The 12,084-nt window shown below is 38.4% G+C and overlaps 2 protein-coding genes across 51 annotated transcripts; both read left to right on the top strand.

Moving 5' to 3' along the window:
* Positions 1 to 571: 571 nt before the first annotated feature.
* Positions 572 to 2,778, top strand: LOC147533301 (uncharacterized). The gene is made up of 2 exons (XM_086650290.1): positions 572 to 1,097; positions 2,383 to 2,778. Exons 1-2 carry the CDS (start codon positions 780 to 782, stop codon positions 2,500 to 2,502), a joined length of 438 nt encoding a protein of 145 aa, XP_086506416.1. The 5' UTR covers positions 572 to 779; the 3' UTR covers positions 2,503 to 2,778.
* Positions 2,779 to 3,580: 802 nt separating this feature from the next.
* Positions 3,581 to 10,041, top strand: LOC147533302 (DEAD-box ATP-dependent RNA helicase 45-like). 50 transcript variants are annotated; one of them, XR_015228202.1, is made up of 9 exons: positions 3,581 to 3,854; positions 4,230 to 5,210; positions 5,346 to 7,955; positions 8,177 to 8,284; positions 8,396 to 8,420; positions 8,693 to 8,774; positions 8,886 to 8,945; positions 9,317 to 9,431; positions 9,725 to 10,041. XR_015228202.1 is itself a non-coding variant. In XM_086650289.1 (3 exons), the coding sequence occupies exons 2-3, from the start codon at positions 4,255 to 4,257 to the stop codon at positions 7,897 to 7,899; spliced, it is 3,510 nt and encodes a 1,169-aa protein (XP_086506415.1). In that variant the 5' UTR covers positions 3,727 to 3,854; positions 3,999 to 4,254; the 3' UTR covers positions 7,900 to 8,053. The 50 variants fall into 50 exon arrangements, 1 of the variants encoding a protein (XP_086506415.1); XR_015228206.1 differs by having other exon boundaries at positions 3,727 to 3,854; positions 3,999 to 5,210; positions 8,396 to 8,453; XR_015228204.1 differs by having other exon boundaries at positions 3,727 to 3,854; positions 3,999 to 5,210; positions 8,396 to 8,426.
* Positions 10,042 to 12,084: the final 2,043 nt, after the last annotated feature.

Genomic DNA, 12,084 nt, shown 5'->3' on the forward strand with positions numbered 1-12,084 from the left:
GAAAAATCAGTTGATAAATTATCATTAGCTTTGAAACTTGATCAATAAAAAACAAACTCACAAATTGAAAAAGCTATATACAAAGAAATATTAGTAATAATAAAAGGTAATTAGGTTTAAGAAGTTTACCTCAAGTTGCTGGATTAGATTAGTAAAAATGTGGAAATTAAGCGGTCTTCTTTTCTCCCTAATATACTGAAGTGTCATGAAATCGCTAAACGTAATTATGAACTAAGAGAGACAAACTTCCGTATGAACCACCCACCGCGAAGAGTTAATATCGCCCCAAATTATGTAAATGCTTATGTGCTTAAAGTAATTTTTAATCAAATTTACAGATAACTTTCTAATGAGTTTGCTTCCACTTACAACTGTACGAATACTCAATTATAAAAATTAGGTATTTCGTGTTTCGTCCGAATCATCTCTTTCGCATAATGCGAAAGAAGAAGCTCTTCCCAAATCCGAGAAAGGACGCATCATTTTCCCATACACGGGGGATCCTTTGCAAGATTTCGAGAATTAGCGTAAAGTTGACTATTTCTTAACAAAGTTGTTAATTAGGAGGTTCGAAATGGCGAGTTGGTCACATCTTGGGGGCTAAAATGGAATCTACCCTTATATAAACCCTCTTAAGTTATACCCTTACTAGATACCCTGGATAATCCTCTTCTCTTCAGTCTTCATTTCTTCTTAAAACTCAGGCAGTAGAGATAAAGTAGAGAGAGAAACTAAAAAAAGCAGGAAAATCTCCTACCCATTTACACAGGTAATCTAAAATGGCATTGTCTTTGGGTTGTTGTTCTTGTTGGTCTACCATTCCCCCATTAGAACCAGCCGGCATTAGGTCATCTTCAACTGTACTACGAGTCGCTTTTCCTTCAGCAGCTAAACTTCGCTTGGTTCCTTCAATTAAATGTACTGCTGCTTCATCTTCATCTTCTTCATCGAAGCCAGCAACTAAGCGTGAACCCAGAGGGATTACAAAGCCAAAACCCATTTCTCCTGCTATGCAAGAACTACTTGGAGTTCCTGAAATCCCTCGCACTCAAGCCCTAAAACAGATTTGGGCTTATATTAAGCAGCACAATCTTCAGGTATAAACTCTAAATATCAAACCCCATTTCTCATCAATTTAGGGTTTCCATTTCTTATCTGAAATATGTTCGTATGGTATCATATGTTAGCTTGATTTCTGTAACGTTGAATAACTATTCTCCAAATCTAAGATATTTTTAAGATATTGAAGTTTTGGATAAGGTTGGGTAACTGTTTCCTTTGAGAAAATCTTCACCTTATTCTTCTATGAAAAGCTTGAAACCCTAACCCTAAGTTATAACATTGTCATGGAGAGTGTTAACTATTTATGTTGTCCATAGATTTGCAGCCAGATTTGTGATTCCATTACTTGTTACTTGTTTTTTGTATTTCTTTGTTTCATTTTATTGATAAAAAACTAGTATTTTGTATATAGGTGAACTGTGACTGTGGTCATTGTGCCAGGATAATTGAAACATATTCTACAGGATATCATTTGGATATTGGTTTTCCATTTTGTGATATTGTATGCTTTCAAGTGTTTACTTTTGATTATGAAGATGTATCTGTAGCTTTCTATTTTGGTGTTATTCGTGTATTCTTTTGTGGAATGTTACAGAAGTACTAACGTATTTTAGCGTTTGAGTATCCGAGTAAAAATGACATCAGAAATTCTAAACCATGGTCACATCATTTATGTTATCACTAGTTGATTGTATATATGGTATGGTAGATGGTAGATTTTCACAATAATTTGTTATGTTATTTCAAACTATGCTCCAATTCTGTATATTTAAGAGGATTTGGTTCGTCTGTTCATAAGATACAACCACACACTGTGTTTTAGTTTAGATCAGCTTCAACTGGTTCCTTTTATGTGTTTTTAGATCAGCTTACCTCAACACCTTATAAGTTGCAACTTTTCGATATTAAAATATGATACTTGTTAAGTTATACGACATATATGTACGAGAGAAGTCGGGTATCTTCTGTGGCAATGCTTCAATTCAAGAATCTCAATCTCTTCACCACAATCAATGGTTTTTAGTTGTTAGTAGATATGCCATTTTTGGTCGCGCTGTGCACGATTAATCTCTCACCGTTTGCTTTTTGCGATCTAAGATACCCCATGACATTTGTTTTTGTATCCCCGACTTCGATTTTTGATTGGTAATGTGTTCTGTCATGGTATATCGTAAGCAGTTATTATGTTGTTGCCTCTTGATAATGTGATTCTTTTAATCCTTGAAATTTAGTTCTTCAAGTTATGATGTTATAAATGGTTCCTAATAGACAATAAATCTAACCGAGTTCCTTGTACCTATCTCTCTTTCTTCTGTGCAGGATCCAGAAAACAAGAAAATCATAGTGTGTGACGAGAAACTGAAGAAAATCTTTGCAGGGAAAGAACGCGTTGGCTTTCTCGAGATTTCAGGGCTACTCAATCCTCACTTCATCAAGTAATTCCTGGGAGTGAAGATTTTTATGGATGAAGCTAGTTGTACATGAGCTTTTTGTGTCGGTTAATCGTAGTAATAGTAAATTATGACAAATTCCATGACTCCTTCAGGGGGGTTTTTGAACACTAATATTACATTCGTGTGTCAATTTTGCTTCAGGGTTAGATGTTTTGTTAGCGAACTCCATGATCTGAATCTGTTTTGTTGTTATTAGTCGTCTGGTTTGTTCTTGAACTGTTTTTTGTGGAATTTAACTCGCACTAGTTATTGATTTGTGAAAGTTCTAAATGCAAATATAGTAACCAGCGAGTTGGGCCTGTATTCCGTCTTCTGGACCTGGGCTATTGGTTCTGACTTCTAGCTCCTCGGCTAAACTCCTTGAGCAGTGGTTCCATCTTCTGGATCCTCGGCGAGTGGTTCCGTCTTCTGGATCCTCAGCGAGTGGTTCTGACTTCTAGCCCCTGGCACCCAAGTATAAAAGTATTCTTCCCTGTTATGACTTGGATTTTTGGTCTACTTTTTTATGTGGTAACTCTAGCAATTGAGGAGAGACAAGTAAATTAGTCAGACGAGTTAGACCTGATAGGTCCCTTTGCCAAATTATAACATGACACTGGCGATATTGTCGTATAGCACTAATTACATGTTTAGTATATATCTTCTTTACGAAAAAAACAACTATATTTCTGTATGACGCAACCACCCTGCCCTGCTCCACTCTCAGTTCACGCTCTATTCCCAATTTCAAGCTCTTTTCCTTCCCTGCCTAACATAGCTCACTAAATATTCATTTCAAGATAGGTCAGCTATCCTTCGGATATTTACTATTGTTCTGTTCGTAGATTGCTTCAGATTCTTCAAAATTGCTTTGCATCTAACCTATACGACTAGGCGCTCAAAGTGACATATAGAGAAAGGGGGTCACCTCCAAATTCCCCGTGTTTTCACGCTTGTCGACTCTTTTTTGCATTTTGACCAGTGCCTTTCTCGCCCAGGGGAAGTCCAAGGCAATCAGAAAGGGCGCTCGATCAGAAATCGTCGGGCTGCCTTTACAAAAATCAGAATGTTTCCCCACTCGAACCAAACTAATAAAGCAAATCAGTTGTTCATGGGGAAATTTTGTAGGCGCCTCACATTAGTGTTAACGGCGCCTCTTTCCCTTACAAACTTCTCCCCAAATTTGCTGCGCCGCCTTTAACACTTCTAGAGGGCGTTTTTAAAACTTCCCAATTGGAAACTGATTTGCCCTAAACGACCAAATACAGTAGAAAGAGAGCGAGGGGCGAAAAACTTCTTCAATTTCATCATCTTCTTCTTCCCTTTGCTGCCCTAATCAATCAAATTCAAGTGTTCAAGGTACGTTCTTCATCTTCTATAGTTCTGCTTCTTCTCTTCACTTGTCTTAATTTATATGTTTTCGTTTTTGCTTCGTATTTTAAAACTAAATATACTCCGTTTTTCTTCTTATTATTGTTTTTCTTCTTCGTTTTTCTTCTTTAGGGTTATGTTTGACTGAACAGTGAACACCGAACAACAGCGAACCCTCACTCCTGCCGGATGCTCCCTGTTTTTCTTCCTATTATTATTCTTTTTGCCTTCTTCTTATATGATTTGATCCTTCTTTTACTGTTTTGATTCTTCAATTAGGAAAAGAATTATAGGAGAGATTATGAATTGGGTTTTTGCTGTTTCAATTCCTGTTTTGATTCAATCTGTTGATTTTGGTTGCAGTTTTATTGTGTGAATTAACATTGCAATGACGGACGATGACAAAAATAAATCCAAGGTCCGATCAGATAGGAAGGAAGAGACGAAGAGGGGAGGAGGAAGAGAGAGAGATAAGGATAGAAGCGGTGGAGAGCGACGCAAGGACAAGGTTCGGGATCCTCCTGGTGATTCTCAAAAGAAAGATAGGGAAAGAGAGTCTCGACGCTCAGAAAGAGAGAGAAGTGTCGAAGAAAAACAAAGAGAGAAACATCGAAGTGATAGAGATTCTAAACACAAAGATAGAGAGAAGGATCACCGCACACGAAGTAGTCGGGACGAGGATAGGAACAGGTTGAAGGAGAAGCAGCCTAAAGACCGTGATTCGGAGAGAGATCGTGAAGATAGAGAGAGTGAAAAAGAAAGAGAACGGGCGGATAAGGAGAAGGAGAGAGAAAGGGAAAGAGAGAGAGAAAGGGAAAGAGAGAGGGAAAGAGAAAAAGAGAAGGAACGAGCAAGAGAGCGAGAAGAAAGAGAGAGAATCAGGGAAAAGGAGAAGCGTAGAGAAGCGGAAAGAGATGACGATAGAGATGCTGAAGGTTCGAAGGACCATGACAGAAAGCGGCGAAGGAGAGAAGATGGTAACAGGGAGAGAGAACGCGATCGAGAAAGGGGCAGGTCTGATAGGCACGGGGATGACAATGATGACTCAAGAAGGACCAAGACTGAGGAAGTTGTTGATACCAAAGAAAATAGATCAAGAGAAGAAGATTTGGAGGAAGAACAAAGGAAACTTGATGAAGAAATGGATAAGAGGAGGAGGAGAGTTCAGGAGTGGCAGGAATTAAAAAGAAAGAAAGAAGAATCCGAAAGAGAAAAACAGGGAGAAGAAGCACATGATGAACTCAAGTCTGGTAAGAATTGGACTTTAGATGGAGAGTCTGATGATGAAGAAGGTGGAGACATAATGCTCGAAGATTCTAAGGATGTTACTGCTGCACCCATAAGGTACTATACTTTTTCGTTTTGGATATCTTGATTTTTCTTACCTCTTAGGTTTTTGTCAGTGTATCAACTTCTTTTTGTGGCGTCTTTATTAAAGCTAATTACTTTTCTTCTACTTTCTGTGGTCTGATCTTATAGGTCAGTGGACGTCAAACCTGGCGAGGAAAAAGAAGGTTCTGGGACTGCGACTGAAGGAGGAGATGAAATGATGATAGATTCTAAGGATGAGACTGCTGTACCTGTTACAAATGGCGGTCAAGATGCAAATGAGGAGGAAATTGACCCGCTGGATGCTTTCATGAATTCTATGGTATTACCAGAAGTTGAGAAACTAAACAATGGGGATAGTTCTCTGAAGTCTATTGATAAAAAATCTGATATGAAGAATCTGAATCAGAAAGATAGTCTAGTTAATTCTGATCAGACAAGGAAGGTTGGGAAGAAATCGATGGGAAGAATCATTCAGGGTGAGGATTCTGATTCTGATTATAGTGATCTAGGAGATGATGATAATGCTACAGTAGAAGATGAAGACGATGACGAGTTTATAAAAAGGGTGAAGAAGACGAAAGTGGAGAAACTTTCGTTGGTTGACCACTCAAAGATACTTTATCCTCCTTTTAGGAAGAATTTCTATATTGAAGTAAAAGAGATATCAAGGATGACAAATGAAGAGGTTGTAGCTTACAGAAAAGAACTTGAATTGAAGTTGCATGGGAAGGACGTACCGAAACCTATCAAGACATGGATCCAAACTGGTTTGACAAGTAAAATTCTGGATACCATAAAAAAACTTGGTTATGAAAAGCCTATGCCAATTCAAGCTCAGGCACTACCTATAATCATGAGTGGCCGAGATTGCATAGGTGTGGCGAAAACAGGGTCAGGTAAAACTTTAGCTTTTGTTTTGCCGATGTTGAGGCATATTAAAGATCAGCCACCAGTGGTTCCTGGAGACGGACCAATTGGGCTTATAATGGCTCCTACTAGAGAACTTGTCCAGCAGATCCACAGTGATATCAGGAGGTTTGCGAGGGTGATGGGTATTAACTCTGTTCCCGTTTACGGAGGCTCTGGTGTTGCACAACAAATCAGTGAACTGAAACGTGGTGCTGAGATTGTGGTGTGCACTCCAGGTAGGATGATAGATATACTTTGTACAAGTAGTGGAAAAATTACAAATCTCCGCAGAGTTACTTATCTAGTTATGGATGAAGCTGATAGAATGTTTGACATGGGTTTCGAACCCCAGATCACTCGCATTGTTCAAAATACAAGACCGGATCGACAGACGGTGCTTTTCTCTGCAACTTTTCCCCGCCAGGTTGAAATACTGGCACGTAAAGTACTGACTAAGCCTGTCGAGATACAAATTGGAGGGAGAAGTGTTGTTAATAAGGATATAAGCCAGTTGGTTGAGATGAGACCAGAGAACGAAAGGTTCTTAAGGTTGTTAGAGCTGCTCGGAGAATGGTACGAGAAAGGAAAGATTTTGATTTTTGTTCACTCTCAGGATAAGTGTGATTCTTTATTTAAGGACTTGCTGAAGCTCGGTTACCCTTGCCTCTCACTTCATGGAGCAAAGGATCAGACAGACCGTGAGTCCACCATTTCCGATTTCAAGAGCAATGTCTGTAATCTATTGGTAGCGACCAGTATCGCTGCTAGGGGCTTAGATGTGAAGGAGCTTGAATTAGTGATCAACTATGATGTCCCCAATCACTATGAAGACTATGTCCACCGTGTTGGTAGGACAGGTCGAGCAGGTCGTAAAGGTTGTGCAATCACATTCATCTCGGAGGAAGATGAAAGATACGCTCCAGATCTTGTGAAGGCCTTGGAATTATCTGAGCAAGCTGTTCCGGAAGATCTGAAGGCACTTGCTGATGGATTCGCGGTGAAAGTGAATCAGGGAGTCGAACGTGCCCATGGGACTGGTTATGGTGGAAGTGGTTTTAAGTTCAATGAAGAGGAAGATGAAGTGAGAAATGCTGCAAAGAAAGCCCAAGCAAGAGAATATGGGTTTGAGGAAGACAAATCAGATTCAGATTCAGAGGACGAAGGGATACGCAAAGCAGGGGGAACTGATCTCTCACAGCAGGCGGCCCTTGCACATGCTGCTGCCCTAGCAGCCGCATCCAAGGCTTCAGTGACTGCTCCTGTTGTATCAGCACCAGGCCAGTTTCTACCAAATGGGGGGATGCCAACTGTGGCTCTCCCAGGTGTCTTGGGTGGTATACCCTTGATGCCGGGTACAGCTGCAGTACTGCCGGGGGCTACCCTCCCAGTCGCTCCCAATGATGGGGCAGCTCGGGCTGCAGCACTGGCAGCTGCTATTAACTTGCAGCACAACCTAGCAAAGATACAAGCTGATGCCATGCCTGAACACTACGAAGCAGAGTTTGAGATTAACGATTTCCCTCAGAATGCTCGTTGGAAGGTGACCCACAAGGAAACATTAGGTCCCATCTCTGAATGGACTGGAGCTGCAATTACTACAAGGGGGCAATATTATCCACCAGGAAAGATTGCAGGGCCTGGAGAGAGGAAGCTGTACCTGTTCATTGAGGGACCAACAGAATCATCAGTGAAGAAAGCAAAAACAGAGGTGAAACGTGTTCTGGAGGACATCACGAAGCAGGCTTTGTCACTCCCTGGTGCGTCCCAACCAGGGAAGTACTCTGTTCTATAAGTTGGGAGCAGAAAATGGTTGAAAGAGATTCGCGATAATTCTTTAGCGTGGTTCATGTAAGTACCCTGTTTAATATCTGGCACAGCATATAGTTTGTAAAGATCAAAGTACAACCAATGAGTATCTCTAGTTCTTTTTTTTTTCCGATGAAAAATGAGTATGTCTAGTTTGGTAACCTAGGTACAGTAGTAACTAATAATTATCTAAAATTCAATCTAATGACCATCTGATGTCTAAAACTCATCTTGATTAATGAAAGAGGTAAGGGTTATTGTAGGAACCTTAAGTACGGTCTGGCAGGACAGAATGTTTCTTATTTTAAGAAAGTGGATCGGATTGGAGGAATGGCAACCTTATGAGATTTAGAGAAGGAACTGTTATACTGGTAGGTTGTGGCTGAAGCATGAAAGTGGTTGGTTCAGTTGCATGACTGCTTTTGGTTCTCATCCGTAACTAATTAGTACTCATGCTAATTAAGTTGTTTTATATTAAACAGGACAATAACATTGACAAAACTCATGGTACAAGTATCTTTCTATCTCCTCTCTTTGACAGTTACGTTGAACTTTTGGAGATATTTTTAAATGCTAGAACGTATAGCTGACGACTATTACTAGATTTTTTTTCAACTCATTGGTGCCTCTTTATTGTTGCCTTAATTATGGTGGTGAAATTTGTTTTCTATTCTATCTCGGTTTACCTTCCTGTTTTATGTGTTAAGGAACTTGTATTAATCATAAATTCTGTAGGGCTTTGTAACTGCACCACTGAAATTTACTATGGTAACCTGCAGGTCATGAAGAAAGTTAAGGACAGGCCCTTTTCCTGTTGTATAGGGATTCTACTTTAATTTGAGGGGCTATATTCGCAACATTGTAACGTCATAGCTTTCTTGTCTTGCCAATTTGGTCTCTTGGTTATTGTCTACCTTACATATATCTTCCCGTATATTAATATTGTTGTTCTTCCTCTTATGCGAAAAACAGGATGATGTTAAAGCCCAGAGTTCTTCTATTCTAATTATTACATCTATCCTCGCCCAATAGGTTACCTTGAAACCTTATAAGTTGCAAGCTTTCAATATTATTGATACTTGTTATTGTATAAGGCCTATATGTGCGAAATAAGTCGAGTATCTTTGCTAGCAATGCTTCCATTCAAGAAACTCAATCTCTTCACCACAATCAATATGTGTTGTTGCTAGTGGATAATCCATTTTTTGGTTGCGCCGTGCCCGATTTATCTCTCCCCTTTTGCTCTTTGTGATCTAAGATGACCCATGACATTAGTTTATATCTCTGAATTCAATTTTTGATTTACATTAGTTCTTAAAGTCATTGATGTTTATTTACATTAGCTTTTACAGAATAAATCTAACCGATTTCCTTGTACCTATTTCTCTTTCTTATTTGTGTAGGATCCAGAAAACAAGAAAGCCATAGTGTGTGACGAGGAACTGAAGAAAATCTTTGCAGGGAAAGAACATGTTGGTTTCTCGAGATTTCAGGGCTACTCAATCCCCACTTCATCAAGTAATTCCTGCGAGTGAAGATATTTATGGATGAAGGTAGTTGTACATGAGCTTTTTGTGTCGGTTAATTGTAGTAACAGTAAATCATGACAAATTCCATGACTCCTTGGGGGGTTTTTAAACACTACTATTACATTCTTGTGTCAATTTTGCTTCCTGGTTAGATGTTTTGTCTGCAAACTGGAAGATCTAAATCTGCTTTATTAGTCATCTGGTTTGTTCTTGACACTGTTTTTTGTGTAATTTAACTCTGAACTACTTATTGATTTGTGAAAGTTCTGAATGCAAATATAGGACCAACGAATTGGTGCGGTGGTTCCGTCTTCTGGATCCTCGGCGGGTGGTTCTGACTTCTAGCTCCTCGGCTAAACTCCTTAATATAGATGGAGAGGTCAGAGTTGAATGTACTCCCCTGGCACCAAGTATAAAAGTAATCTTCCCTGTTAGACTTTAGATTTTTGGTCTCTACTTTTTATGTATTAACTCTAGCAATATTTCCTACACCTAGAGTCTGGCGATCAATGAGAGATGGAGGTGGTTTTTTTTTTTCTCGCATTATCTGACATTCTGACTCAAATGAACTTAAATGATACTAGTGTTTTTTCTTCTCATTATCTGATCAAATGAACCCGAATAATAGTGTTAGTGTTTTTTCTTCTCGTTATCTGATCAAATGAACCCGAATAATAGTGTTAGTGTTTTTTCTTCTCGTTATCTGACTCAAGTAAATCCAAAAATATCTATTTAGACGAGTTAGACAAAAAGAAACTCTCTGAAAGCAGACTTGAGTATATTCAGATCTTGAGTCAGATTTCAGATCTGACTTGAAAACAAGACGAACACTATTTTGTTTTTGTTGAGAGAAAGATAAACACTACTTAAGTTGTATAGAGTCTACTTGTGAGTTTCTAGCTGAGAACTTTTGACTTTGCAAAGACTTCTGACTCTCTTGAGACTTGAGAACAAAATCTCTACGGCTTTGTCGATTCTTGTTATTTCTTTGAAATTTTTTATTGAGTAGAGACTTCGAAATTTTATTTGAATTTAAATAGTTTCAAGGAAAATATAACTTGATGAATAAATGAAATTTTGGTTTCTTAGTCTATCTCATTTTTCTTTTCTCTAATCTTTTAGTTTTCAAAACACATTATCAACACGATTTGCTCTATTTCATTGTGGTCTTAGGAGAGTATGTTGTGAATGATCTCACGTCAATGGTGAGATGTAGTGTAGTGCTCCTATTAAGAAGTTGAATATCTTTCCCTGGTGAGGTCTTTTAAGAGGGTGAAATCCAGAAGTGTCAAAACGAACAACATCACTAGTAGCAGAGAAGGCTAGTCCGCACCCTCCCATAACAGCTACGACATAGTAAATATTATACTTGCTTTACTCAAAATTATCAAGATTCTAAAAGCATGTGAAGACTAAAAATAGGTTAGACACTAAAATTCTCAACCTTTATTCTGATCAATATAAGGTAAGAGGAAAGCAAAAAATCACAGTGCCCCTAGTAAAGAAGATAACATCCATGTGATGAAGTTCAAAATCTTATTCAAATCTCAGAACTGAACAAGGAACAAATGAAACACAAACACATGTCAACACATGAACTGCATCACACATGATCATCATCAAACCCTAAAAATCACTTGGAAGAATTTTCAAAAGTAAATCACTAGCTTTAGTTAGGTTGATAACCATTACTCTAAGTTACCTTTTAGTAATAGATAATTCTTCATCTGATATTGAAGGTTTTAATAATGGCAACCACATTTTAATAATGGTAGCCGAATTTTCTTGAGACCACCCCCCAAGACTAGTAGTGTAAATCTTGTTTCTTGCAAAAGCATGAAGATGCTTCTTTTGGTCATATTTTATTTTGATTATCAGTACATTTTTGGCTGGAAAAATTGGGGACCACGGCCAGTTTTGTTCTTTTTCGACAATTTCCGACATAAATTTGCAGTCCCACCATCACCACTACTATTTTCTTTTGGCTATTTGTTCGTTTTGTATGTTAGTTTTTCATTTTAAACTGTAAAATCATAATTACTCGTTCTTTCGGTTGTTGTATGGTACTCATGGGTCTTTCTCACCTCAAAGTCTATTTCTAGAGGTGAAGTTTTCTTCTACACTTGTAAATTGAGCACAAACTTCTCACACACCTGGCTCTTGAGACGATCTTTGTTTTCCATTGGGTGTTATGACGTTGTAGTTTGAAAAATCAGGAAATTGGGCTGGAGACCCAATTTTTTGTTTTTTTTGTCAAAAAGACAAGTTATTTTTTTTCCTTCTAGGCACCATGAAAAGTTTGGAAATAGGCTTGAAGGACAATTCTAAAAATCCCTTAATTTTGTATACCTGAATTAACCTTTGTATAAAGGAAAATTTTAGAAACACCCTCAGATTTTCCAAAAACCCTCACATTTTATATAATATTATTTCTTAGTTACTTATTTTGTTAGGGTTTGATTTTGCGAAGCTTTGCAAACTAGTTTGCAAACTGATTTGCAAACTGGTTTGCACTACTTTGCAAATTGGTTTGCAATCTGGTTTGCCTTGCAGAGCTTTGCAAACTAATTTGCAAACTGGTTTGCACTAGTTTGCAATCTGGTTTGCCTTGCAAACTAGTTTGCACTGCTTTGCAAATTGGT

This window comes from Eschscholzia californica, unplaced genomic scaffold (genome assembly GCF_041429995.1).
Source record: "Eschscholzia californica isolate CP2 unplaced genomic scaffold, dmEscCali1.0.p SCAF_6, whole genome shotgun sequence".
NCBI lineage: Eukaryota > Viridiplantae > Streptophyta > Magnoliopsida > Ranunculales > Papaveraceae > Eschscholzia > Eschscholzia californica.